The sequence below is a fragment of the Rhipicephalus sanguineus genome, chromosome 4 (assembly GCF_013339695.2).
Source record: "Rhipicephalus sanguineus isolate Rsan-2018 chromosome 4, BIME_Rsan_1.4, whole genome shotgun sequence".
Classification (NCBI taxonomy): Eukaryota; Metazoa; Arthropoda; class Arachnida; order Ixodida; family Ixodidae; genus Rhipicephalus; species Rhipicephalus sanguineus.
This window is the reverse complement of record NC_051179.1, coordinates 42,324,713-42,352,401: the sequence shown is the minus strand read 5'-3', so window position 1 is coordinate 42,352,401 and position 27,689 is coordinate 42,324,713. Positions and strand designations below refer to the sequence as shown.

Sequence of the window (27,689 nt, the reverse complement as noted above, 5' to 3'; positions counted from 1 at the left end):
TCAAAATTAATTTCTAATTACACAGCTTACACATATGCTCCATTATCCACAAGAGCGCTTCCTTGCTCTTGGTGTGAATTCCGTCACTAGCCATCGCTTATCCCTAGTGTGCATCGCAACATCAATGCTGCTACATCTTTCCGGAATAGGTAATCTTAACGTACATAATTAACAAACAGATATCATCAACGCATCGATAAACAAATACACTGCAGCAACTATGAACACCAGGCTATTCATATCTTTGTGACGGTGAACCTCTAACCTTGGCACAAGGTGTCCGGAGCACCCAAAGAATAAGTGTCCACGTGACACGTTATTCCGCACTGATCATTTGTGTAGATCTATCAGTGCTTTCCGTTTCTGCTTCGAAGCAAAGCAGCAGCAGCAGCAGCAGCAGCAGCAGCAGCAGCAGCAGCAGCAGCAGCAGCAGCAGCAAAACCCACCAATCAAATTTGTTATATACTCGATTATTACAGATATTGTCTCATCTTACATTTCTTTGTGGTTTCCCCATTTTTGTCTTTTGTTTGCGTAAACTTGCCATCGCCTCCAGTGTGGCCACTCGCCCTCGTGGACGACAGCAACACAACAACCTCAAATCTTCTTCTTCTTCGACCATTTCCCCGTAGTGGGTAGCCGCCATTGCTTCGAGCACGAGAACAAGAACGTGAGCCAACGAATCGTCCCCGGCCTCGCAAGGTAAGCGCGGCTGCGCACTGCCGCTCTTAAGTCGTACAAAACCAGTAACTAGGGCGTAATTATTATCCTATACTGTGTCCTAAAGACTAACGGTATACTCGAGCATTTACCAACGAGCCGTTCATTGCAACGACGTTAACCGGTGTCTCCGTGAGAATCATATCGGCTAGGCCTAGCCCAGTTTAGCGCTCTGTTCATCGTTGTCGAAGTCGTGTGAAGCGTATGAATTGTTAAACAGCTTTTGTATTCGTGCCTTTTGGAACTAAGAATGCATCCGGCGAAAATTTCAATATTTTATATCGTATTGAAACATCACTTTCGCGGAAAGCCGCAAGTCGGACTAAAGCTTATGTAAGGAAAAAATTGGCACCCACCCGTTTGTGGCACAATCGATAGCTTTCTGGTAAGCTCATTTGATATAGTCACCGCTCCTGATAAGTGTTGGTTTTGGTTTCCATCCCCTGACCAGAAGGAATTTTTTGTCAGCTAGGAAGCTTTACTTTCTGAGAAGTCTGCATGAATTTCCTTGAAGTTTCGTGCTACAAACGGGTGGATGCAATTTCTATCCTTTAATTTTATATCGTATTTTTCATTTTCCATTGTCTGGCCGTGTTGGATAATGCGTCGCAAAATGCCCATTGACTGGAACATGTTCTTCCGAACAGTGCCAGTGTACATGGTTCATCGGTTCAACGAGCCTCACTCATCACTTTAACTTCACTTTAAAGGTGTTCGGGACCTGCGCGTAAACTTACTCGTGTCGTAAAGAATACCCGTGTGTTCCTGAATCGCGGAATATAAATGTATGCCTCATTCGTCGAATGCAAAAAATTGATTAACAAGCATTTGTTAATCGTGTACATCCAAATTGTGCTCCGCAAAGCCCACGAATCACTTCCACAAGCAGCCTTCGCATAACTACGATAATATCTTTATCGATAAAGGTAATCATTATTTACCTTCTATTGCCCTGTATGTTTCGCAACAACTCACAGGGCCCCTTGTGCACTCACCTAACACTCGAAGGTGAAAACTAGTGTGCCTCGATGTGTGCGCCCCCCTTAGGGTGTTGCCATTCTTTGAAGGGGCTGATGCCGCCACGACGCCATTTTTTGCCCCGCGTCTCGTGCCTCTCAGCGCAGCTGCCGTAGAGGGGTGAGACGCCGGTAAGAAGCCGTGGGCTAAAATATGGCAGCCGCGCCGCAGTAGACGCCGCAGATGTCCTCACCCTGGACAAAACGCGCAACAAAACGCGCATCAAGGCACCCTAGTGAAAACCGTCCTCTTCTTTTTCTTCTCAGTCGATGTGTTGATCTTCACCCGATCCCCTCCGAAAGCCCTCCGCACCTAACGTGGTTTTGCACTGCCTCCAAGATCGGAGGCATTGCAAGCTTTCTGCGCCTCGCCTGGTTCTGCGCTGCTTCCGTGATCGGCCCACTTTTTGACCAAAGACGATGTCATGTAATTACGTCATCGTATTACGTCACGTTGTGTGGCTTATTAATGACGTCATAGCGACGTCACAAATTTTGCGATCTGTGACGTCATATGTTGACTTCATCGCGTGATGATTTTTTGCGTCACTCATGTTGGCGCCGACGGTCAATTTTCGCGTTCGATGAGGCGTCTAAGGCTCTAGCCTTAATAGTTTATCTTCGAAAACCACCGCAGCCCTGTTGAAAGCCCCGTCGGCATCACCATGGTGTCGTGCTCGAGATTGTGTCTGTTCGTCTGGAGAAGGCTCCTCCTGCAGACCTTGTGGCGCCACTACGCTTCGCTAGCCGTCGAGATGGTCTTCGTGGTGGCCACCTTCATGTACATGCTCTACCACGACCGCGTGGACAAAGCCCAAGTGAAGAAGCTCAACCGCAGCTACGTGGACCTCGCCGAGCTGAAGTCGATGAACATCGAGCACCTTCGGCTGAGGTTGCCGCGTGGGCTCACCGTCGTCTATGGCCCCGGGAACGAGCACACGGACCAGGTGGTCAATACGATCTTCAAACTGATAGGTGAGTGCAACGCCTGTGTCAGGGGCGTAGCCAAGGGGGGGGGGGGGTTCAAACCCCCCGAAATTTTTCAATTTTGCTTGCGTATATATACACGCACACATACAAACGCACGCACAAACATACATAAAGTATGGTTGACCCCCCCCCCCCCCCGAAAAAAATTTCTGGCTACGCCCCTGGCCTGTGTGTTTAGGGAAAGTGGTTAACAATTTAGAGTGCATCGTACCCTACTACGGGTGAGCAGCAGGCCGTCGCAGATATCAACAATCTCGGCGATTGTTCAAATCAAGGAAGTTCAGAAAAAAATGCTCAAGTGGAAATTATCCCTCACGAATGAAGGCGTCCCTGTCTATTCATTGTGTTACTGGTTTTCTAAGAAACCTCGAAGACTTGGCAAATTTTATTGGATATCAAGTCATCAAAACTCATCTTGATATGTTACTTTCGCCGGGAGCAAAGATCTCTTATTTGAGGATTAAACTAGCCGTTACACTAACAGAGAAAAACAATTTGATCTATAAGCGAGCACCACCCGAGACGAAGGGTGGGCAAGCGCTGGCTTCCCTTTTGCGGTAAGTATTCTTTCACCGTGGTTCTAACGCACCGTATTGAAGATATGGGATCGAGGGCGCGGATTCAATATTGCAGCCATGGTGGCCACGTTTCGACGGGGGCTAAATGTAAAGAAAACTCGGCATCTTAGATTTAGTTACACAGATTTAGGTAGTTAGATTTAGGAGCGGATAATAGAGGAGTGCAGCCAACCAGAGAATGCAGTTTAGTCCAGCGTTGTATACATAGTGCACATGTCTTCTTCCGGCACACGTTATCTTGTTACGGATAAGGTCACGTGCTCAAATAAATGTCAATCTCTGAAAACGTGTCAGTGCAGGTCCTAGTATCTGGCCATCTAATTCGCAAGTTTGCCTTATACAGTGCTTGTGTGTGTCGAATTATTATTATTATTCGCTTTCCTCGGTGATTTATTAGACTGTGCATGGATGTCGTGGTTTTGTGATGATAGGATGTATAACGAAGCCTAAGTTCCCGTACTTGCACATATAAATAAAGGAGTGCAAAGAAAAAAATGTGTAAGGAAAATTGCTAGTGTATAATTAATTTATTTCTTGCATACAAATCGCCGCATAATGTGGTCGCGTCCCGCTGCGTAACGTAGAGTTCTCTAATTATCACAAAGGTAAAATTTTCTATAAGATATAAAAAATTTCAATTCAGGAATTCTACGTGTTAAAACAACGATACGATTAAGATGCACGCCATAGTAGGTGGACTCCAGATTAATTTTGCTAACCAGTGTTCTTTAATTTAGGTGCACCTAAATCGAAGTGCAAGAGCTTAATTGCATTTAACTGCCATCGAAATGCGGTCACGGAGTGCACGACTCGAACCCGCATCCACAGCTTAGTGACCCGAAGAGATCAGCAGTGATTAAAGCCCCTATGGCATCCTGACCACAAAATTTAAACGCTTCAGTGGGAACATCATAGTTACACGTGTGCATGTCCTATACTACAAAAAAGGCCAGAAGAAAACGTGAAAGCTGCAGGTGACCTGCCGGCAACAACCGACCGGACTTTTACTTTTTGAGGCAAGACATATTTAAATGCCGAGACAATATCAACTGTAACCTCAGGGAACAACGTGCGCATTTTATTTGCCATCATCTGCCATTTGCGACGTTTGTTTTCCGCGACGTGTCATAATGGAAGTTGACATTCTGGAAACAGTTACTGAGAATTTGCTGCTGAGGCTCAAGTAAAAAAAAACTGAAAGCGAGAAAATTGCGCACGAATTCCCGACGCACTCTCCGTATGCGTTTTGTTCGAAAAAAATGAGAGCCAAACACCCGTAATATCAAACGGTAGCATTAGTGAAATTGGCTTCCTTATGAATCGGGAACATCGCTAAGAGGAATTCTGATGTGTACGTAAAGTAAAAACACATGCATATTGAGTATGTGCAATTCAGTTATCTAGAGCAATCGACATGAATTTGCCGTTGTGGTTATTAAGGCAAAAGCCTCATGTGGCTTATGAGTCGATCCCGCCGCGGTGGTCCAGTGTGATAGTGTTCGACTGCTGACTCGAAGGTAGCGGGATCGAATCCCGGCCGCAGCAGCCACATTTCAAGAGAGGCGAAATGCTAGATGCCCGTGTGCTTAAATTTAGGTGCACGTTAAGGAACCCAAGGTGGTCGAAATTTCCGGAGCCCTCCACTACGGCGTCCCTCGTAATCATATCGTGGTTTTGGGACGTAAAACCCCAACATTTATTCTCTTGTGCCTGTGCTTGCACTTCTTACCTTCTTTCATGACCGGCATGAGATCCTCCGCATGCAGCAAGCAACTTCGCTCGGACAGCCGGACTTTACGGAGTATACGACAATCACTCACACTTTGTGAAGAAGTCTACGCTTGCGAAGAATCTTGTTTCTCATGCTCCGCGGGTACATTTAATTGTGAGACAATAATTGCCAGGGCGTGAGCGCCGACCAGTACAGCTCACAGCCCCAGCAAGGTCAGTTCTTCATCTTCGTCTGGCGCCCGTGCACAGTTTTGAATGAACCAGCACTGTGCATGCAGCAATACTAATTGAGAAAACGGCTGTTCAATATCAGAACAGTATCCGAAAATTATACGACCTTCGATTCGGTTCGCTTCGCATCTGGCGCAATGCGATTCGTATTCGACTCACGATATCAAGAGTGACAATTCGCACACTTTTAGTCACGCAAATCACTAATGTACAGGATTGATTTTCCCGCAGGACGGGTGCCAACCAGAGGCGAAGACGTCCAGCCGGAACCGACGTCGGACGACGTGCAGGTGACGCCGACGGACTACGTTCAGCGACACGACCACGGCGCCTCCGTGCCCGCAAGCTGTCGCGAGGCGTCGAGCAAACTGCTTCGTCGCGGCACGTTCGTGCACACGGTGGGGCGCACGATGTGCATCCAATTCGAGACGGCCGCCACTCCCAAGGGCCTCGACTACAGCCTGGTCATGCTCGTGCCTCCGGAGATCGTCATACCGGAAGGAATACTCTACGACGTGCACGAACTGTTCGCCGATCCTTCGATAACTGCCGGAAGCGACGTGGTGGCGATGGTTTCGGGTGAGTGCTCTTGCATGTCCCCAAGCACATCCCGTCGTATCCACTCGAAGTGAAGATAGAAACTTGAAGTATGTTACCAACATTGGTAATAATAAGGTCTTCTAGTAAGTTACGGTGTACCGTACGGAAATACGGTACGGTATTACCGTACAGCTCTTCCTTTTTCGCTCGTTCTGCTTTTGCCGTTCCTAATTCCAGTGAAGGCACCCCAACACGACAAATGTTTTTTTTTTTCAAAACTCACTGTGGGACTGTCACGCCTCATTGTTGCCTCTCAGCCTACGCATTCTTAACGAAGAGCCTGCCGTTATGGGTACGCACTGTCACTGGAAGTGGGAACGGCTAAAGCACAACCAACGCGAAAGGAGAAACCCCCCGGTATGGTAATACCAAAAGGACTTCTCTTTGGGCGAGTTGGTGCTCACATTGCTTAGGTACACTTGACTGGCGCAAAAAAACATTTCATGAAAAAAGGGGCGAAGAGAAGAAAGTGACGGCGCTTCACTTTCTTCTCTTCTTTTCGCCCTCTTTTTCACGAAATGTATTTTGCACCACAGTCAAGCGTACCTAAGGTATGTTATTACCCTAGGGTGTTTCCGCACGGCATTACCGTAACTTGCTAAAAGACCCTAGTAACCGATCGATTTCTGAGTGTCTGTACCACGTGAACACCTCGGAATGCAGATTAGAGCGACCCTGCAACACTTTCCCAAGTAATCATCGCATGAACTCACTATAGGAGCTCATGAATTGACTGCCGCAAAAACTTGTAGAATCCGTCAAGTACGAGCGAAGTTACAGGGATTTGCCGCACTCTCTAAGCGCTTTCCCTATTCTTGCGTTCCAGCGAGCACGCTGAAAGCTACACGGTGGAGGAATGACAAGGGGGGAAGAAGCTACGTCCGTACGTCAGCGCGCATCATGACCTTGAGCGTGTTTCTAGCTTTTATTGGACGCGCGGCTCATTTTCATTGTGATCACGAGCGCGCTCTGTAGTGCGCGGCGCGGGCTCGTCGCGGCCCACCGCGGCGGCCGCGGTATCTATGCAGCTCACGGCATGGCCTCCGAGATTAGCTGGCACCGCCGGCCAATCTCGGAGGCCATGCTCACGATGTTCAAGCCAGCCAATGGCCGCGTCTTTTGGGTATATGACGCAATTAATTTTGGGCATATTTAATCATTGTTGAGAGAAGAGCGAGCGATTGCTAGCGAGCGACATGAAATTTAATTGTACACTCTATGCCGCGTGCTACGCTATAATGTCCAAAAAGTCGCATGGACCCTATAAGTACTTGGCTGTGACGATCGCACGGGTGCTGCCAAAACCACATATTTAATGCTTGTCGATATTTAATTCTTAGTGATAAGGTTTTGTTTGAATAATAACAAAGTGGGGAAGAAGGACGATGTTAAAGGGCAATGGAGTTTGTAGTATAAGGAGTCCTCTAGTGTTTCTTTTTTTTTTTTTTTTCGTGAAGTCAATTTGAAACAAACTTCATTGCAGACACATTACACGTCCAGCAAGCACTGATCGACCAAGCTCACACGGTACTTCAAGAAGGACCCACTAACTCTATTAAGGTGAGCTTGCAGTGTCGTAAAACGGTACCTTTTCTGTGCCGAACGAAACGTGAGATGTATAGCCAACGAAACAAAGCAATTTAGCAATTGTTAACCACCAAAGGGGAAGCCTCACAGAATATTTCATATCAAAACGTTAATATATTTTAAGATAGCTCATATCAGAACGTACGTTGTGCTGAAATAAGACTGTGAATGAGACCAGTATACAGGTATATAATCTATAATGTAATGTATAAAGCAATGTATAATGCAATGACCAGTGTATAATGAGACCAGTGACCATGCTATTCTATTTCGTAAGCGTAATGACGTACAGTTGAATAGAGGTCAATTAATTTCAATATTGCAATAAACAAATATCGTCGTGCCAATATTCATCTGAATCATTAAGAAATTGCACGTTCTTATTAGACAGCAAATTTGGAACACATCTAACAGGTGCATACGAAACCCAATTTAATCATTTTAGACTGATGAAGTATTATTTGCAAACTGTACTTTCATTATTTCGCGACGACAGCCTGATTATTAGTAGATAAAATAAAGGTCGAGGTTAGTTTCGATTTTTTATATTTTGCGCGGAAACTCCAACTCCAGTCCGTCGATGTAATAATAATAATATCTGGGGTTTAACGTCCCAAAACCACGATATGATTATGAGAGACGCCGTAGTGAGAACTCCGGAAATTTCGACCACCTGGGGTTCTTTGACGTGCACCTAAATCTAAGTACACGGGCCTCAAACATTTTCGCCTCCACCTAAAATGCAGCCGCCGCGGCCGGGATTCGTTCCCGCGAAGTACGTCGATGTGAAATTACCGATTTCGAAGTACTTCTTCGTGTTCAAGAACACGTAAAAAAATTGTGACACTGGTTATTTAGATTGCACTGCCTCTAGGAGGAACTAGGCTCTTACTTGAAGCAGGACGTACCAGTTAAAGTGGTACTATTCCATGTTAATGGAGCTAGCTAGTGTCAGGCCACCTAACGCTTTACCATCTACGTGTAGGTTAGCAAAGTAGAGTGCTCTACTGAACTGATCGGTACATCGTTGAAACGAAAAAAAAACGCTCCAAACAGGACAACGTCCTGTCTGAGTCGTCCAAGAGAATCGTGTCTGTGATAAAGGACATGTCTGTCATTCTTATTTCATCCTGTCTAAAGCGCTGTTTGATTCAGTTCGAGATACGCGCAATACCAAGAGGCATTGGACCTAATCGTGCTAGCCTTGAGCATTTGTTGTTGCTTCTTTTTTTATCTAATGCATACCACGCCATTACTTAGGCGTCGCATCGTTTTGACGTTGGTATGGAAGTGGCACTGCGTCCTTTTTTCAGCTCCAAGCCGGACATTTCCCTCTCGAGGCTCCGTTTGCAGACATCAAGGATTACAGGAACGGATTCTTCGCCGCTCTGTCGATCGCATTCTGCCTGCCACTCGTGTGGCGTGTGCGGGACATCACCACGGAGATAGAGTACGGTCTGAAGGTGAGAAAAGTTTTCAAACACGCTGCCGTGCACTGAAAAAAAAAGATAGTAGTCCCAACAAACTTACAATGCAAAATCTCACTGGGTCCCTAACGCGTTCGCCTGAGGCGACTCGAAGACGAAAAATGAAAAGCCATCCGGCGTGTCTATTTTCCCGTGCACTTTATATCATGCGAACGCCGCTTCTTTATTTTTCACTCACGCGAACGCTGCAAAGACCGAGTGACTGCGCAGCTCATGCGCCTTGAGCCATGAGGCGTGCGGCTGGTCGTGTGACTGTAGGGCACGCCGGCTTTTGGGTCAAGAACCTTTTGGGTCAAGGTTCGCATAAGAATTTTGTTTTAAAGCGACACTTGGCTTCGTGTGTAACTCCCGTTGTCTGGGCTAATGATGGCTGCAACCTAAATCTCACAGGGTCCCTTATGCATGCTCATGAGAAGACTCGAAGGGGAAAGCCATCTTATTTTTCTTCTCAGTCGACGTACTGATCCTCCACCCCTCCCTTCCTAAAGATCTCTGCACCTTTACTTTAGTAATCGCAATTACTTTAGTAATTTTACACTATGTCTAGAATCGGAGGCATTGCAAGCTTTCAGTTCCACACATGGTTTTGCACTGCCTCCATGATGATCGGCCCACCTTTGACCAAGCGACAATCGGTACCAGTGATCACTATGACGCCATCCTATGACGTCATAGATCTGTGACGTCGTGACAACGTCGTATGGTGAAGTCATCACGTGATGATTTTCAGCATCACTCGTGTTGACGCCGCCGACGCCGATGATCAATTTTAGCGTTTGGTGAGGCATTTAACGCCTTAAGGTGGCGGTTCCACTACCACCATCTTGCCAATAGTTCGAAAAACGACAACAGACGACGCCACTCATCCACGTTTGCAGAAAGCGAGAAAATTGCGCGCGCAAGTATGGTCAGCGTCGCCTCGTGCGTATTTTATATGTTATATGTCGCGCTAGGTGACGGAAATCGGCCGACAAAAAGCAAGGAGCACAAACGCGGACGGCGTCTTTCACCTACAATCGGGGCCAACTGTTGGCGTCGTTTCAACGACATGACGATAAGTGCCCCAGTTTGTAAGGACAAACGCTCGCTTCCTATTGCAGCCCTTGAGAAAGGACAGCGCAGCGTCTAAATACAATCGCTTGAGAACAAAAGAAAAAAACACGCAAACACACGCACACTGGTGCGTACAACAGCGTGCACTCACACACGCACACACAAACGCTCTCATCCACACGCACGCGCTACGCTCTCACTAACGCACTCACATAATATAATGTGCCTCAGTGAAATAGTATTGAACAAAACATCAAACGCTTCGCAGCGTTTCAGTGGAATTGCACGGCCGCTACCACGGTGTAAGATATATACTCTTTAGGTGAGGACACTCGCGAGACGCCATCGACCAGATAAAGTAACAACGCTGAGCAGCCGTCGGTCCGCTGACGGCAGCGGATACCTATCGGCGGGATGACGCAACTTCAACACAAAGACGCGTTCCTGTAGCAACTGGCGCTTCGCGGGAAATCTGAATTTCCTAGTCAGCGAACGTGGCCATGCCATGCCAGCAAGTAAAGTTGCAAACGCATACCGCGTTTTTCGCGAGCGAAAAATGAGACATGCACAAAGTCGTAGGCGGCTAGATAGATAGATAGATAGATAGATAGATAGATAGATAGATAGATAGATAGATAGATAGATAGATAGATAGATAGATAGATAGATAGATAGATAGATAGATAGATAGATAGATAGATAGATAGATAGATAGATAGATAGATAGATAGATAGATAGATAGATAGATAGATAGATAGATAGATAGATAGATAGATAGATAGATAGATAGATAGATAGATAGATAGATAGATAGATAGATAGATAGATAGATAGATAGATAGATAGATAGATAGATAGATAGATAGATAGATAGATAGATAGATAGATAGATAGATAGATAGATAGATAGATAGATAGATAGATAGATAGATAGATAGATAGATAGATAGATAGATAGATAGATAGATAGATAGATAGATAGATAGATAGATAGATAGATAGATAGATAGATAGATAGATAGATAGATAGATAGATAGATAGATAGATAGATAGATAGATAGATAGATAGATAGATAGATAGATAGATAGATACGCTCAAAGTCGCAGAAGTTCGCTAAGAAATGCTTCGCATTTAATAAATTCAGTTACTACTGCAGCGAGTGTCGCGTCTATCTTGTCCCCTTTGTCCTCGTCAAAAGTGGGCTATTTCACCTTACAGTATAATGATCAATCACCAAATAGCCCAGCTTTCAACATTATTGAACCCCTAACGAAGCTCAGCGAACGTGATTGCAAACGCAGGTGACTTGTATTCCGGAAAAATTTTTATACATTCACGCTTTATTTCTGCTTTCCGTTTTACCGTGCAATGTGCATATGTACACCTTGATTTTTGAGACAAATTATTTGTATGTGTGTGTAAATATGCGAAACATCAATTGTAAGTGTTGCCTCCGCTTCATTCCATGTGTTGATCTGTGTCCATGTAACTGAAATGTGTCTGTCATTCTTGTAAACGTATGTCTATCAAGCAAATGTTATGTTGAATTTTTATTCATGTTAACCGCCCGTGATATAATAAATTTTTCTCAACACAAATCCAGGGAGAGCTTAAAGGCCGAGACAGACGGTACGACTTTCCTTCCTATGCGACGTCCGACGCGGCGGTGCGGCAGCCAGAATGGTGGCTATCCGATGCTATGAAAGGTCACCACTCCGGCTGCCGCACCGCCGCGTCGGACGTCACATCGCATGGAAAATCGTACCGTCTGTCTCGCGCTTAATGCTCTCCCATAGTGAGTACGTTGTATTTTTAGTCGTTTGCCTGTCTTTGTAAACGCGCAGATCATACGTGCAAATTATTCGTGTGAGTGGGATGGCTGTGGACGGAGCTTATAGTTATTATTTGGTTGTAACCGACTATAACTGCTAACTATTGAATGGTAACTGATGGCTAACGCGGGATAATGTTGGCTTGTGGGGTTAAATGAAGCGACACGTTATAATAATAATTGTTGGGGGGTTTTAAGTCCCGAAACCACGATATTATTATGAGAGACGCCGTAGTGGAGGGCTCCGAAAATTTCGACCACCTGGAGTTCTTTAACGTGCACCTAAATATAAGTACACGGGCCTCCAGCATTTTCACCTCCACCGAAAATGCGGTCGCCACGGCCGGAATTCGATACCGCGACCTTCGGGTCAGCAGTCGAGCACCATAACCACTAGACCACCACGGCGGGTATGAAGGGATGCGTTCTCTGCCAGTTTTCGTCAACGATGGATAATATCGACTACAGTATTACCATATGTGTATTGAAAAATGAAATTTCAAATAGCGTTTGCGGGAGATCGTGACAATTCCTCTATACAGTACATAGAAAGCTTGTGCTTTTTTTTTTTGTTTCAAAGGGACTATAAACCACTTCGAACGACGGAGTGGTTTCTTTCTTGCCTTCACTGCCCTTCGTACAGGTGCTATCTCCTCTTCGCCACTTATTTCTTCATAAAGCACGTGGAAAATGTCAGCGCTAAGCGTTGAGCCGATCAGGATTTCGCGCTTTTCGGCTACACGCTGTTACCTCCGCTTGCGCAGCCGAAAGCACACAAAACTAAGTGAAGTCAGTTGATCGCGCACAATAGTCATGGGAGGCAAGGCAGCACGGGCGTGCGACTGCGTGGCATAGCAGGGTAGGAGACAATACACAACTGATAGCCCTCGTATATGGGTCAATCGAGAGCATATTTCCTCATGACGTCACGCGAACAGACTGCTGGCGTCACTGATTGTGCCGAAAAGACGGGAAACGCCAGGAGAGAATAACGCGATCGTTTCTCGTATTTTCAGAGGTTGTTAAGTGACCCTTTAAAATTTTGCTCTGAGGGGGCTATCATGGAATGAGGCTGCGACGAGGGTTAATTGGTACGACTTCATCGTGAAATGCGCTGCCAGACATGACAAGGGCCGAAGAAAACGAAAGACCTGCGTTGTCTATCCTTCTCTTGGGTCCTTGTCGTGCCTAAAGTTACTGTGCACGCTACCATTAAGTAGCAGAGTTGAGCGTCTGTTTTCCAAACGCCGCTAGCAACCATGCGTTGCAGAGAAGCCGATGCTCGGGCCTTTTTTTTTTTATTTCTCGACACCACCGCTGCAGCGAACTGGATTGACACTAGTCATCGACAGTCAAGTTAATCACCGGCCTTCGACACAGAAAATTTGTCGATCGGTGACACGATGGACATGTCGCCTCAATAAACGGAGTGCAGCTTTGTCATGGTAGCCATGGTTGTTAGCCACACCTATGTGCAACTCTACTATCTAAAGATTAATGAGAACTAACAGACAATAATGCCAAGGAAAGTATAAGGGGTGTTATTTGTAGTAATTAGAATATAAATAGGAAGAAAGTAAAGTGGACGAAAAGATAACTTGCCCTGCCGGCGGCAAGTTATCTTTTCGTCCACTTTACTTTCTTCACATTTATATTCTAATTACTACAAATAACACCCCTTATACTTTCCTTGGCATTATTGTCTGTTAGTTCTCATTAATATTGTGTCTAACAAACAAAAAGACGGCAGATCCCACGAATTGTGGGAATCGATGTAATGCGAAGCAGCCAGCAAAGAGCTGCATACATCGTCTTGTATGTCATTGAGGAAAATGCGTGTCGTGGTTTTCATGTTAACTACTATTATTTATGTTCGTCACACAGTAACGTCGCGCAATACCAACTTCGGGGTAGATCAAGCTAGCGAAACGGCCGCCAGCGCATCATGAGCGTGGCACGTAAGTCATGCTGCACATGACATGTGTGTCATGACTTTCATGTTAACTCGTGTTATGTTCGTCACACAGTCACGTCGCAAGATACCAATTTCGGCGTATATCAAGCTAGCGAAACAGCCGCCAGCGCAACATGAGCGTGGCACGTAAGTCATGCTGTACATGACATGCGTGTCATGAATTTTATGTTAACTCGCGTTTTTATGTTCGTCACACAGTCACGTCGCGCAATACCAATTTCGGGGTAGATCAAGCTAGCGAAACGGCTGCCAGCGCCCCATGAGCGTGGCACGTAAGTCATGCTGTACATGACATGCGTGTCATGATTTTCATGTTAACTCGTGTTATTTATGTTCATCACACAGTCATGTCGGAAGATGCCAATTTTGGTGTATATCAAGCTAGCGAAATGGCCGCCAGCGCATCATGAGCGTGGCACGTAAGTCATGCTGTACATGACATGCGTGTCATGATTTTCATGTTAACTCGTGTCATTTATGTTCGTCACACAGTCACGTCACAAATACCAATTTTGGTGTATATCAAGCTAGCGAAACGGCCGCCAGCGCACCATGAGCGTGGCATGTAAATCATGCTGTACATGACATACGTGTCATGATTTTCATGTTATGACTTATCATTTATGTTCGTCATACAGTCATGTTACGCCATACCAATTTTGGTGTACATTCGATTAACCAAGCGACCAGGAGACCACAAAGTCGTAGGCGGCTAGATAGATAGATAGATAGATAGATAGATAGATAGATAGATAGATAGATAGATAGATAGATAGATAGATAGATAGATAGATAGATAGATAGATAGATAGATAGATAGATAGATAGATAGATAGACTAGATAGATAGATAGATAGATAGATAGATCGGATAGATAGACAGAGACAGAGACAGGACAGACAGACAGACCGACAGACAGACAGACAGACAGACAGACAGACAGACAGACAGGAAGACAGACAGACAGACTAGATAGATAGATAGATAGATAGATAGATGATAGATAGATAGATAGATAGATAGATGATAGATAGATAGATAGATAGATAGATAGATAGATAGATAGATAGATAGATAGATTAGATAGATAGATATAGATAGATAGATAGATAGATAGATAGATCGATAGATAGATAGATAGATAAATAGATAAATAGATAGATAGATAGATAGATAGATAGATAGATAGATAGATAGATAGATAGATAGATAGATCGATAGATAGTAGATAGATAGATAGATAGATAGATAGATAGATAGATAGATAAGATAGATAGATAGATAGATAGATAGATAGATAGATAGATACGCTCAAAGTCGCAGAAGTTCGCTAAGAAATGCTTCGCATTTAAAAACGAGCCCTTAAAAGTCACCTTCTTTCCTTTTACTATCTAAAGGCGGCATATACAGAAACTCTAGTCGTAACTGGCTGCGCATTACAAGATCAAGGGCTATCATGGCGTACGCAATTGTGAATACGGTACTTTACTTCCACGTTGCGTCAGAGTTGCATTAACACGGAGTGGTGCATGACTGTCGACTGCACACTCAGGAGGTCCAGGAGGTCATGGGTCTCTCGACGGCCGAGTTTTGGCTGGGCCACTTCTTCTCGGCCCTACCCATCTCCATGGTCGAAGCGTCACTCGCAACGGCCGTCGTCCTTTTTCAAGAGAAGGAGTACGTGCCGCTGAGGAACGTCAGCGTGTACAAGAGCGAGGACCTCGACTTCACGCTGAACCCGCATGCCGACGACGACGACGACGTCACGCCGTCCTCCTCGACTTCCAACGTCAGCAGGACCGCGTCGAACAAGTTTGTGCGCGTCTACCCCGTCGTGCGCCAAGAGACGCGCTACCTCGAGAACGCGGACGGCTCCCTCGTGGCGGCGTGTTTTCTCTTCTTCTGTTTCTGTCACACGGTCCTGGCTCTGCTGGTCGCGTGCGTCTTTCCTCACGGTGAGCAAATCTTCTAGCAGTTCTCATAGGCGTGCGCAGTGTTCTACACTAGGGAAGGGGAGCGGGGGGGGGGCAAAGTTTTCACGCAGTGCCCTCCTCCCCCTCGTACCTCTCACTGGATGAAAATAAGCTTCGCAAAAAGGGAAAATGGAGCAAAATGAAGAAAATTACGCAGCGACGGGCGCGGTCCGACTGAGTAATGACATAGCACTGACTTGCCCCCCCCCCCCCACTCCCGCTTAGGTGATTTCGGGGGGCGGCCAATGGGGGGGGGGGGGTGTTACCTTAACTTAGCTTGTTAAGCCCGATATTCGTTGTAACAGTAGAGATAAAATCGGTCCTAACAAATCGGCATTCTGACTCGATACAAAAACGCATTATTCCAAGTTTAAACCCACTATAAACGACATAATCCTTTCCTTGATGGCGGAACAGACCATGTTCGCTTTATTTATTTATTTATTTATTTATTTATTTATTTATTTATTTATTTATTTATTTATTTATTTATTTATTTATTTATTTATTTTACTGGCTGACCAACACTTCCGCAACTTTTTCAACGGCAGTTATATCAAATGTTTAATTTCACAACCATATTTTTTAAATATGTGGTTGCGACGTTGAAAACTACGGAGACGTACTTTCAAAGTCGTCGAATAGGAATAATATGATTGTTTCAATTCTGCTTTTTATGCCACCTTTTCGAGTTTTGAGCCTCGTGTGGACTAAATATTCCTTCGGTGCAGCCGATATCGCGGACGCTCTCGCGTTTTCGGCTTTGTTATAAAGCATAAGTTTCACTGAAATGAAGCGCGAACAACCAAAGATTTTATTTGGTTCGCCATAACCGACAATTCGCTATACCAGTGTACGTTATAACGAGGTTCAGCTGTATAACTGAGCGTACAACTGTATGTTCAACTGTATAACTGACGCTCCAATTTTTACGACACTGGGTAAACGTTTCGCAGTGAAGCTGCGAGTCGGCGAACATTAGTCCTAAAGAGAAAACGCAACTGTTTTTGATATAATGCATCAGAAATCTCGACAAATCGAAGGCAACGATTAGTTTCTGCGTGCCGTAAACATTCTTAAAAATTTATAACATTCACCGAAATCCCAGTAGAGAGTCTCAGTAACGTGTAATTGAAAAACTGCGCTGATACGATCGCTTAGGCTTACGCCCCGAAGTCCTATTCTCTTTCAGGTCGATGGGCGATGGTGATTGCATTCGCAGTGTTCTTCATGTTCCCGTGCCTGGACGGTGACAAACTGGGCTTCATTTTTGGCACCAGCCTCTTCACGTATCTGAGCACTGCGAGGGCGGAGAAACTGCGCACCGCCTTCTACCCCAACGTGGCGCTCAGCACGGTCATGAAGATCATCGGCATCTTCGACGACTTTGAAAGTACGTCTTACATTAAAGAGGCGCGTAAGTCTCGTATATCGCACCTCCATCTCTTATATTAAGACATGGAGGTGCGACGTAAATGCGGCATTGTCTACATCAATCCGAATCCAATTGTTGGCTTTATTGTCTACCAATTCTTTACTTAAGTAAGTTGTTCTTTTTTTCTTTACTCGTGCAAATGCAGAATCGGCTCACTGGAAAATTATCACGAAGCCGGCTCTAAACCTAGACAACGTGACCGTCAGAGACATGATGGCTGTCATGTTGGCCACATTCTTAGTAACCGCCCTAATGGTTGGCTACCTGTCTCAGGTGCTACCGGGGACGACATCCAGGCCACAACGGCTTCTGTTTCCCATATCGGTGAGCTTGTAATAGAGGATAACTTGACTTTCAGATCCGCCAACGATGATCACTGTTTGTTTGTTTGTTTGTTTGTTTGTTTGTTTGTTTGTTTGTTTGTTTGTTTGTTTGTTTGTTTGTTTGTTTGTTTGTTTGTTTGTTTGTTTGTTTGTTTGTTTGTTTGTTTGTTTGTTTGTTTGTTTGTTTGTTTGTTTGTTTGTACCACGTTTAAGCATATAATCTGAACAAGAGTAAACCGCGTGCACGCGAAGTTGATTACACTCGTATACATACAAGGTCTGTCCGTAAAATAATATGACTGTGTCTGTGGTAAAAAAAACAATTTATTTATACGATCGATACATACTATTTATATTCTCCTAAATAGCTTCCTAGGGCGTCGATACACCGGTTCCAATGCTATTCGCACGCTGCAAAGGCTCCCTAAAAGTCAGCTGTTGTGATCTCACTCAGAGAATCAGTGACAGTCCACTGCATGCATCGGGAACACCGTCCAAACGGTTACCTTTCTCGCTTCTCTTGAGCTTCGGGAACAGGAAAAAGTCTGCCGGGATCGGGTAGTGCAGCCCTGATTCATTTCGTTAATCATTCCTTGAACAAAAGATTGTTCCAAATTGTAAAGCTAAACGATCATGTTTGCAACCGTATATCTGAACAATGCAATACAGTATCACAGTTTAATACGCTGCACCTAATCACCCATGTAAAACGAACAAAAACCGGAAATCTATACAACACGCCGAAATATGCCACTAATTCGTGAGCACGGTGAGTTCTGTGGCGCTTTTCTCATTCGGAGTCAGCTATTGTAAACTGTGGGCAACGTGCGCGTTCTTTCAGAAATCGTACTGGTACCCACCGAAACCGTCAACGGCCGAAACCGAAAGAGAAGAGCAGAGTCCAGTCATCGAAGAACGTTTCGAAGCTGCACCAAGCTTGAAAGCCGCCATCGAGTGCAAGAATATCAATAAAGTAAGTTACTATATGCCGAATGTAGCGTAAAAGAGAAGACTGCGGCCGAAATCCCAAAGCTTCTGCATGCTTTATACGCTGGGGCACAGCCAGAAATCTTTTTTTTTTTTGACGAAAGGCGGGGGGGGGGGGGAGGGGGGTGAAACCAAACTACCCCCTCAGCTACACCACTGTTCGTAAGAGATACTTGCCATTGGCCAATTGACTTCGCTAATGACATTTCCAGCTTAACAGTTGGCTGAAAATTTTTCTTACGAAGAACTACAGTGTAAGACGTTTTTGTCAAGGCGGGCCCAAGTCCATGGCTCCGCAAGAGGTCTCACGCACAGGGACACACGCAGACGCATACATAAAGTCATACAACAAAAAACAATCAAAATTAAACGACCGTCACAGAAATGGGCACATAAGAACAACATGACATGGCCGAAATAAAAAAGTTCTGAAGCCGTAACCTTCTTGCTGGTTATGGCTTCAGCGCTAACATTACGATGAGAGCAAAACACGCACAAAGGTATGAGCAGTCTGCGTGTCCCCTCTAAATATAAGGGCGCGCACAACCGCGGGCGACCACGCCCGCCCGGTCAATGTACGTATTTCTTGGCGGAGACACGCAACTCGCCTCCGGCACCCCTCCATGCACCTTTCGCGCGAAGGAGACGGCCGGCGCGTTTTAGCGCTGCGTGCAGAGGCGTAGCCAGAAATTTTTTTCGGGAGGGGTTCAAGCATCCTTTTTGTATGTTCGTGCGTGCGTTTGTATGTGTGCGTGTATATATCCACATGCAAAATCGAAAATTTTCGGGGGGGGGGGCTCAACCCCCCCTACCCCCCCTGGCTACGCCCCTGGCTGCTTGAGCCGCGACCATCGACAGCGCTAGCGCGCTTTCACTCGCACGTAGAAGATACGACGCGCGGGGCGATGTTGTCGATTTGGACTTCATACGGAACATGACGGCGACGGCGACGCCGAAGATGTGCCTGGCGTATCCGCATAATTTATTTCACAATAAAAGTTTTGGTTTCTTTACCTTTTCTGCGAAAGAACATTCATGACTGATCATCTCCCTTAAGACCGAGATATTTGTTCCCTGTTTTAAACCACACATAATTTGCATATGGTGGGTAAACTGCATACTCTGACTATTCGCTCTGGTGAATCCGGCGGTTTGCGTTAATGTATCGGCGAATATACTGAAATATATGCAGCAAAATAGTTTATGCCAGTCGATTGAAGTTCATATTTGAATAGCGCAAAATAACAAAGAGGGGAGTGTACGAGACGAGCGCTGTGTGCTTGTACCTTTCGCTGTGCCTGTGCCTGTTTCCTTCCTGATTGAGGTGCTTGAAAGTACTTGTGTTTGTGTGTGGTTGTGCCTCTTACTTTCTCTGCTTTCTGATAGGTGTTCGATAACACCATTGCTCTAAACAAGGTGGCCCTGACGATCTACGGGAGTCAGGTGACGGTGCTGCTCGGCCACAACGGCGCTGGCAAGACGACGTTGATGAGCATTTTGACAGGTGAATACGTACCTCAATCTTAATTTAGGGTCTTGGTACAAAACACTATACAGAGAGTAAATGTACAGAAGCAGGTCCGATAGCGCTAGGCTGTAGGGCGACCTCCTGTCAAGGATTGCCAATAGAAATAAGTTACCAAGTTGATTAGCAATAACAGCAGTAGTAAACAGTAAAACTTGTGGTGTAAGAGAACAAAATCAAATCCGTTAAAGGTAAGCTAAAACTGTATGACACACAATATGATTTAAAAATAAATGATAACGTAGGAATTTAATAAGTAACAAGTCAATTGCTTTTTAGATAAACCTATCGAAAAACAATGTTTTACATGGGATGATAGTGAGTTCCAAATATATAAAGCCGAAAAATAAGCAGTGCGTCGTCCGTAATTAATTTGGATAGCAGGTAATAAAAAATTTATGTTTGAAGCAAATCTAGTGGGGTTTTAATCTGTTTTTTTAAAAAATGGCGATGGTGTTCCTTTCTTTTTGTCTTTGTTCCCTTTTTTGAAAAAGAAACAGAGGTAACAGGTGAAGTTAAAACCCGCGTTTGGCAAACAAAGTGTCGCTTTCGGTGCAGCTGCTTAGCTGCTCAAGTGCTCTCGAGGGTTTTTTTTTATATATATATAAATCGACGCGCTACTAGCGCACGGAACCTACACTCAACCATGTCCGCTGTGATGTGTAAACATCACACCATGGGAATGTACGTTTTGGTTGAATATCAGTGCTATAGGCAAACATTTAGTGTTGCTTAACAAGAGGAACTAGTAGTCGAGTTGATGCTCGATGATTGACAACCAGGTCGAGTGACGTCTGAAATGTAGCTTGTAAAGCTTGAGACTTGAGATAGCCGGTTAAGGATTCGTTAAGAAGGGTTTTTACAGCGCACAGCCGAAAAAAAAAAAAAGAAACAAGCGGAGAACACCGCCTTTAGATGGTTTTACTGCCATAGTAAGCCCTTCATTCAGTCATCAAATCATCAGGTATTCACAGGTATTCACATTTGCTCTATAGAGCAAATGTGAATACCTGTTTGATCCACGCTTGTTGGCGCCTATGCCAGCCTTGTCCACAGTCTCTTTGCCTCGTTTCCCACTACATTACCCATATACTCGTATGTACACATGTATTCTTGGCAGTAAAGCTATATTCGGTTACAGCCTACGAATAAATACAAGCCCTGCACCCAGAACTTCAGCGCGCCTGCCATTCATTTGTGCAAGAAAGTCGTGCTATACCGTTCTAACCGCAAGTTTTTTGTCACTGCTAATAGAAATTCTGTGCATACTCAGAATTAAAAGTTCGTCATCCCTACTTAAAATATTACGCTTCGCTGAGCGGTGATGTCAGAAACGTTGCTGAAATTTGGCAGGAAGTTGAAGTTTTCGACCAGCGACACGAACATGCGTCTGTATGGAAATATCACCTATCTAAATTACGCGAAATGTGCTTAACGTCACAGAAATGGGTAAACGCGGTTAGATACGGCATCTATGCAAATTCTGTCTGGGTGGGATAGCGACGGCTATGGGCGGAGTTTAATGCATTTATTTTTAAGTTGTAACCGACTATAGTTCAGCGTTCACTGACTCCTGTCTGTCCATTTTCCTACAAGCATGTGTGCTGTAAATACCTTCTAAATAAGTTCGACACATGTTCCGCCATATTTCGTCACGGATGTGGTATCTCCGTTAGGCCCGACCTCATAGGTATGCGGTCACGAGAAGTGGCGTAAGCACTGTACAGCCACTGGCATTTACGTTTTGTCCCTGCTGCATTGCAGGTCTTCTGGAGGCCGACAGCGGAAAGATACTTCTTCGTGGACGAGAGGTGACCAGTTACACGATCCGAGGAGTCATGGGCTTCTGTCCCCAGACGGACGTATTCTTCTCGGACCTTACCGTGCGCGATCATCTGCAATATTTCGGCATAGTAAGATGTTGCCCCAGTTTTCTGACTTAGTTGTGGCATGTAATTAAAAAAGCCACAGTTTCGCTACAGGACGAAGCAACGAATGCGGTAGCAACAAATTGGAATGTTATACGAGGCGAGGCTAGCCGCTAACTCCTTTAGGATTCGATCTTGCGCAACTCTACGAAACGCTGGCGTAAGGGAGTACGGCCACTGCAGGGAGCGAAGCGGTTTTCGTGCTGTCTGTCGCCTCAACGCGAAGTAAGCAGTGATAGCACAGCACGTACAAAGCTATGAGCCGTCCACTGATGTCTATCGAGACAGCTAGCGTGCGCGACTGCGCACTTTTCATCGAAGTTCGCAGATGCTGCCAGAGCGACGCAGACCCCTTCACGTTCCTTCGCCCGACGGAGCCGGCCGGCGCGCTTCGTTTCTGCTTGGCAGCCTTCGCAAGCTCTCGCTCGCTCGTAGAACACACGACGCACGGGGCGATGTTATCGATTAAGACTTTATACGGAACATGACGGCGACAGCGATTACAAAAATGCGTCTCGAGTGTCCATATATTTGCTATCGCAATAAAATTTTGGCGGCATCAGGCAAATGTCAATTAGGAATGCGTGGCAGTAGGCTTTTGCTAGTCTGTACAGCTCAACTGCCGTTGCTGATGCGAGTATGTCACCATGACTTTGCCTACAGCCTCGAAACGTACAAAGAACATTCTGAATCATGTATTTTATTATTGTGACGCAAAAAAAAAACTTAGTGGTTCAGTATTTATGTTCTGTTTTTTTTTTTTTTTTTTTTACGCGGAGACGCAAGGATCTCATCAATATGGCGGACAGCTCACACACTAAACGGTGTCGTAATATTCCTCGTCCGTTTTAAATTGAAGCGATTTGACTTCTCTCTGCACTTCTATAGCTTCGCTGGAACACATTAGTCCGCATTAGAATGCTAATGCCACATATCGGAGTAATGAGAGATATACTTTCGCGTAGAAGCAACGTCCGAGGAGGCGTACAGGCGCTACCAACCGTATTTTTGTATATTACAGATTTCCTCTACGTCCCAAGTTTATGTGTTTATAGAAGTGCAAGAAGGGCGGCCGCTATAGCGATTTCAGTGCTAATATACTGGCGCGGCCATGGTACCAGGAAATAGCTCTTAAGGTTCGCCATTTTAAGCGATAAAACGCAGCTCGAAAGTTACGAGATGCGTGCTTCATGTCTGCTTTTGCAGCTCAAGGGACTGCGTAGTTCCGAGATCAATCGAAACGTGAAAGTCCTGCTGGAGACTGTGCAACTGGCTGACAAGCTATACGCCTATCCCGATGAGCTGTCTGGAGGAATGAGACGGCAGCTGAGCATCGCCATCGCTCTGATCACGCGCCCGAGGGTACTGCTGACGCCTTATACTCTCCGGTCTTTTTTTTTGTGTGTGATTTCTAATTTTTAAAGTTGGACACACAGACTATCGCATACGATTGTAATCAAGACGAAATGTGCACTAGAAATTTAATAACCTTGAAAATAACGTGTATAGTTTATGCGAAGCCTTCCTTTTTTACTCGCATAATACAAGCGCTGGCCAATATTGGCTATAGTATTCGCTAACGCCGGCTATAAGCTCTATGTAATAAAATGCACGTTTCCTACTATGCCACTGCCTCACTATAAAATGCTTCACACCCTTTGACACTTCTCCTTAGGGAACTTCGCCGCAAACATTGATTTGCAGTCATGCGAAATGTGAAAGGGAACACCAAATTCATTTTTAATCAACGGTTGCTTGTAGTGTGCCGACATTAACGTGACGTATTGAATTGTAAAACATGCCTTTCCGCTTCATCATTTAGCATTATGAGCACCTTTTGCGCTTGTCACGTAGCATTTAGCCACTATGATATTTAAAGGGTAATTTCAGTGTTCCCTCTCACATTGCTCACGACTCTACGTCATGGTCAATATGTCACGTCTGGAACGAGTTAGAACTAGCGTTACCTTATAATTTGCCGGACACGTTTCTCCGCTTGCCTCATGCATCGATGGTTTCCACAAATCACGACTATGATCGATACGTGGCTGCAATGGCGCAGGTCTTGATCATGGACGAGCCAACCGTGGGCATGGACCCCGAAACGCGACGCGTCGTCTGGACGCTGGTGCAAGGCCTTCGCGGAAGAACAACTCTGCTCCTCTCGACGCACGACATGGAGGAAGCCGAACGATTGGCCGACCGCATCGTAGTAATGTACAAGGGCAACGTGATCTGCAGCGGATCGCCGAGCTTCCTGAAGAGCGCTAGCGGTGAGCAACCGCGAAGTTCCAGTACGCGTATATTCGAGGGAAATAAGCAGAAATGACGTTTGTTAGTCTACCGATGGTAGTCAGAGTCAAGGGTGATGACAGCCTATTTCCATGGACACTAACAAGTCACGTTAAAACCGGAAGCAGATCTATATTGGCAGGGCTTCCCGTGTTTCCGGCGTCCACTGTTGCTTAGCATCTGAAGAAGACAAGTATTCAAGGTGATGCTACCGGTGACCACGTGGCCTTGTGTTTCAATTTTTGTAGGAGTTATTCGAATGGTCTCGAGATAAGGTTTGTCACATCGGCATCAACTGACTGGAACTCGCCCTTATGTTGGCATTACAGCCAACATAAGGGCGACATTACAGCTGAAGTTCGACATCAATATTTTTTGACACTGGCTGTGTTGAGGAAAGAGGAAAGTAAGGGTTACGGTTACGGGATGCAAAGGTTACGGGCACTGGAGTTCCTGGGCAAGGTTGGTTACATATATTCCTCTCTATACATTATCCAGGATACCTGGAACCTATATAAAAGGCCACTTACTGAGAACCGAGGTTGACAGGCCCAAACTGACAAATTCTCATTTGCAACAAACTGAGAACTATTTGCTTCTTGGCCGCAGGCGTCGGCTACAAGGTACGCTTTTGGAAGGTCCCCGGTGCCTTCAAGACGAACGAGGTGCTTGCGGTGACCCGGACGGCTTGTCCCCGTGCCGTCATAGAGGAGGACAAGGAGAACGAAACGGTCATCGCGACGAACACGCTCAAGAGGGACGGCTTCCAGGCTATGTTTCACGAGCTGGAAACCAAGGGCGCGGCGCTCGGCATCAGGAGCATGGGAGTGTCCGTTGCGACAGTAAAGGACGCCTACCTCAAGTGAGCCCGTTACTTGCTTGCTTTTAACTGAACCTTGAACCGAATTACTTGAATCCAAAGTCTCCGGCCCCGTATATTTTGCAGAAAAGAGAAAGGGAAGCAAATAGAGGAACATATCCGGAAAAATGAGGAATGCAATAGATCAGTAGCGTCGCCAGTGCATCGGCGTGCGCAGGGCTCCCTATTTAGAGTGGGGATGGGGGGGGGGGGCGAACCCCTGTTTTTCCCGCACCCCCCCCTCCTCCCCATTTCTTTCTTGTACGCAAGCCTATGCACCAGTGTACAACGAAACGTGACGCGGTCCCCATAATGGTCACGTAATTTGCATAGGACAGTCGACAATTAGAACGACGGAATGGAAACCAAAGGATGACGAACGCAGCCGCAGACGGGTGATAAAATTAAGAAATTTGCAGGCATAAAATAGGCTGATTACGATGACTTACTAATGTTCACTTTTTAGCGCACAAACGAACAAGGACGGAAAGCGACGCGGACACAGCGCTGACTTCCAACATATGCTTTATTTTCTACAGTGGTGTATATATATATATATATATATATATATATATATATATATATATATATATATATATATAAAAGGAGGTAACGCACGCGTGCATGAAAGGTCAAGATATTCAGAGAAAACGAAACGATACCGGATTTTTTTCCTTTACGAGATCAAGAGGTCAGTCATTCTAGAATGCCGTTACCGTCGAGTCACCCTTAGGGCCTTGCTTAAAAAATCAAGTTCTTTTTTTGTTAGATCTATTGAAGGCGCACTAACGCACATGTCTCCCAGACTAGCGATCTTGCTGTGTCCGCGTGTCCGTAGCTGTGTCCGCGTCGCTTTTCATCCTTGCTCGTTGGCGCGCTAAAAACTGAACAACAATTACTAACATGCCCAAGCATACCCTCTTTCAAGTTATGATAAACTAGCTGCAGAGATCCACGCAAAATGTTTAACCAATAACCCTTCTTTTTGTTTCCGTTCTCTCAACCAGAATATACAATCTGTGGGCTGAAGGCGCCAAGGTTCAAGTCGTCGCAACTACAAGTAAGTTATTTCCTACGTCGTATGCCGTTCTGAATGTTTCTGTACGTTGTGCGATTATTTTGAACATTTTGTACAACAGCGCTATCGTCTAGTTTGCTTTTGTACGAGTTGTATAACAACAAACAACAAACTCCGTGCTCTCTCTCTCTCTCATGCACACACACGTGCATTTTTCAACACTGCTTCCTCGACACCCTCGGTTTGTTTCCTCAGTGCTGAAAAATAAATGTGGGTTTAGAACTGCCTAACGGTGGCTCCCACTTAATGGTATCATTCACTGACAGTTACACATACGGCTATTTTGTTAGTTGAAAGCGGTACGCTTCAATACTGAAATCAAATCGCGAAGTTTCGCACCCGATAACAACGATCCAGTAATGAGGCACGACGTAATAGGAGAACCACAATTACCATTGGCCGCCTTAAGTTCTTTAATTGGCGCTTAAATGTACAGTACTCACGGACTAAAACGCGAGATTGAGGCCTAAGTAACATGCGTACTTTCGTTTCCGGCGTCAGCCGTTCGTGTCTTATCGGCGTAATTATGACTCTAACACTTACATCAGCGCCAACATTACCTTTCGCGGCCATATTTACAGCGACATGGCGCTGTTATCACGAGCAATTGCTCGTAGCAGTCTCTATACTAAAAAGAAAGTATGATGTCGCACTTCAATCCGTGAGTATACTGTACACGGACCTTCCTGCCTTAAACCACTCCATTAAGTCGTAATCGCCGCGTAACGGGGTCGAACGAGCGACTTCGAACCCGGCAGCACGATGCTGTAGCCACGAAGGCAACCTGCGCAGAAGGACTTACGCGAAGTAAAACTTGCAGTTACGCAAACGGGAGCATGAACTTTGCAGCTAATGTGGGGAAACTAACGCGAGTTTAAGAGCATTAGCAAGACACAAGAGAAGGCGAAGACCAAGTAGGAACTCCATGTTGAAACTTTTTTAGCGCACACAAAAGACGGAGGACACAGAAAGAAGGTACAAACGAGCGCTTACTCACAACTGATTTATTTTTTGAAAGGGACTAAACATATAAGAACAACTAATCATCACAAAGCATGCGCGGAGCAAGTCATGAGGCATATTAGCAGATTACAACAAGTTAACCACAGTTCAAAAAAGACATTTCTTTATCAGTAAGCGCCACCGATGGTTGACTGATACACTTTATCCCACACCTACTTATATGGAAAGCTTTCGTGACTTCACGTGTAAGTTAATCATTATGAGCAAACAAAATGTCCGTCTCACTGAAAACAGGATTCATACCAACTCGCCCAGCTCTCAATTTTACTGCAATTAGGAACTCCAGTCTGTCGGTCATTTTTCTCGCGCTTAATCCCCACGTAAACTATGCAAGACCAACTAAATCGGCGATATTTATCTTAAAGGGACCCTAACGGAAAATATTAAGTCGACGTTGATTGTTGACATACCGTTCCACAAAGCTCCTAGTGCTTGTTTCGTGCTAAGGAAGTACTTATGAAAAT

The 27,689-nt window shown here is 45.2% G+C and overlaps 1 protein-coding gene across 1 annotated transcript in view; it reads left to right on the top strand.

Annotated features, from left to right (window-relative positions):
* The window catches only part of LOC119391157 (phospholipid-transporting ATPase ABCA3), a 75,640-nt gene that overhangs the window by 24,634 nt on the left and 23,317 nt on the right, over nucleotides 1-27,689 (top strand). Inside the window, exons 2-15 of the mRNA XM_049415169.1 lie at nucleotides 557-702; nucleotides 2,374-2,711; nucleotides 5,498-5,845; nucleotides 8,807-8,916; nucleotides 15,355-15,757; nucleotides 16,968-17,168; nucleotides 17,356-17,534; nucleotides 18,375-18,506; nucleotides 19,907-20,024; nucleotides 21,810-21,958; nucleotides 23,180-23,335; nucleotides 24,036-24,246; nucleotides 24,875-25,127; nucleotides 26,132-26,184. Of these exons, the coding sequence (XP_049271126.1) occupies nucleotides 557-702; nucleotides 2,374-2,711; nucleotides 5,498-5,845; nucleotides 8,807-8,916; nucleotides 15,355-15,757; nucleotides 16,968-17,168; nucleotides 17,356-17,534; nucleotides 18,375-18,506; nucleotides 19,907-20,024; nucleotides 21,810-21,958; nucleotides 23,180-23,335; nucleotides 24,036-24,246; nucleotides 24,875-25,127; nucleotides 26,132-26,184 (2,797 nt within the window). The remainder of the gene's footprint in view (nucleotides 1-556; nucleotides 703-2,373; nucleotides 2,712-5,497; nucleotides 5,846-8,806; nucleotides 8,917-15,354; nucleotides 15,758-16,967; nucleotides 17,169-17,355; nucleotides 17,535-18,374; nucleotides 18,507-19,906; nucleotides 20,025-21,809; nucleotides 21,959-23,179; nucleotides 23,336-24,035; nucleotides 24,247-24,874; nucleotides 25,128-26,131; nucleotides 26,185-27,689) is intronic.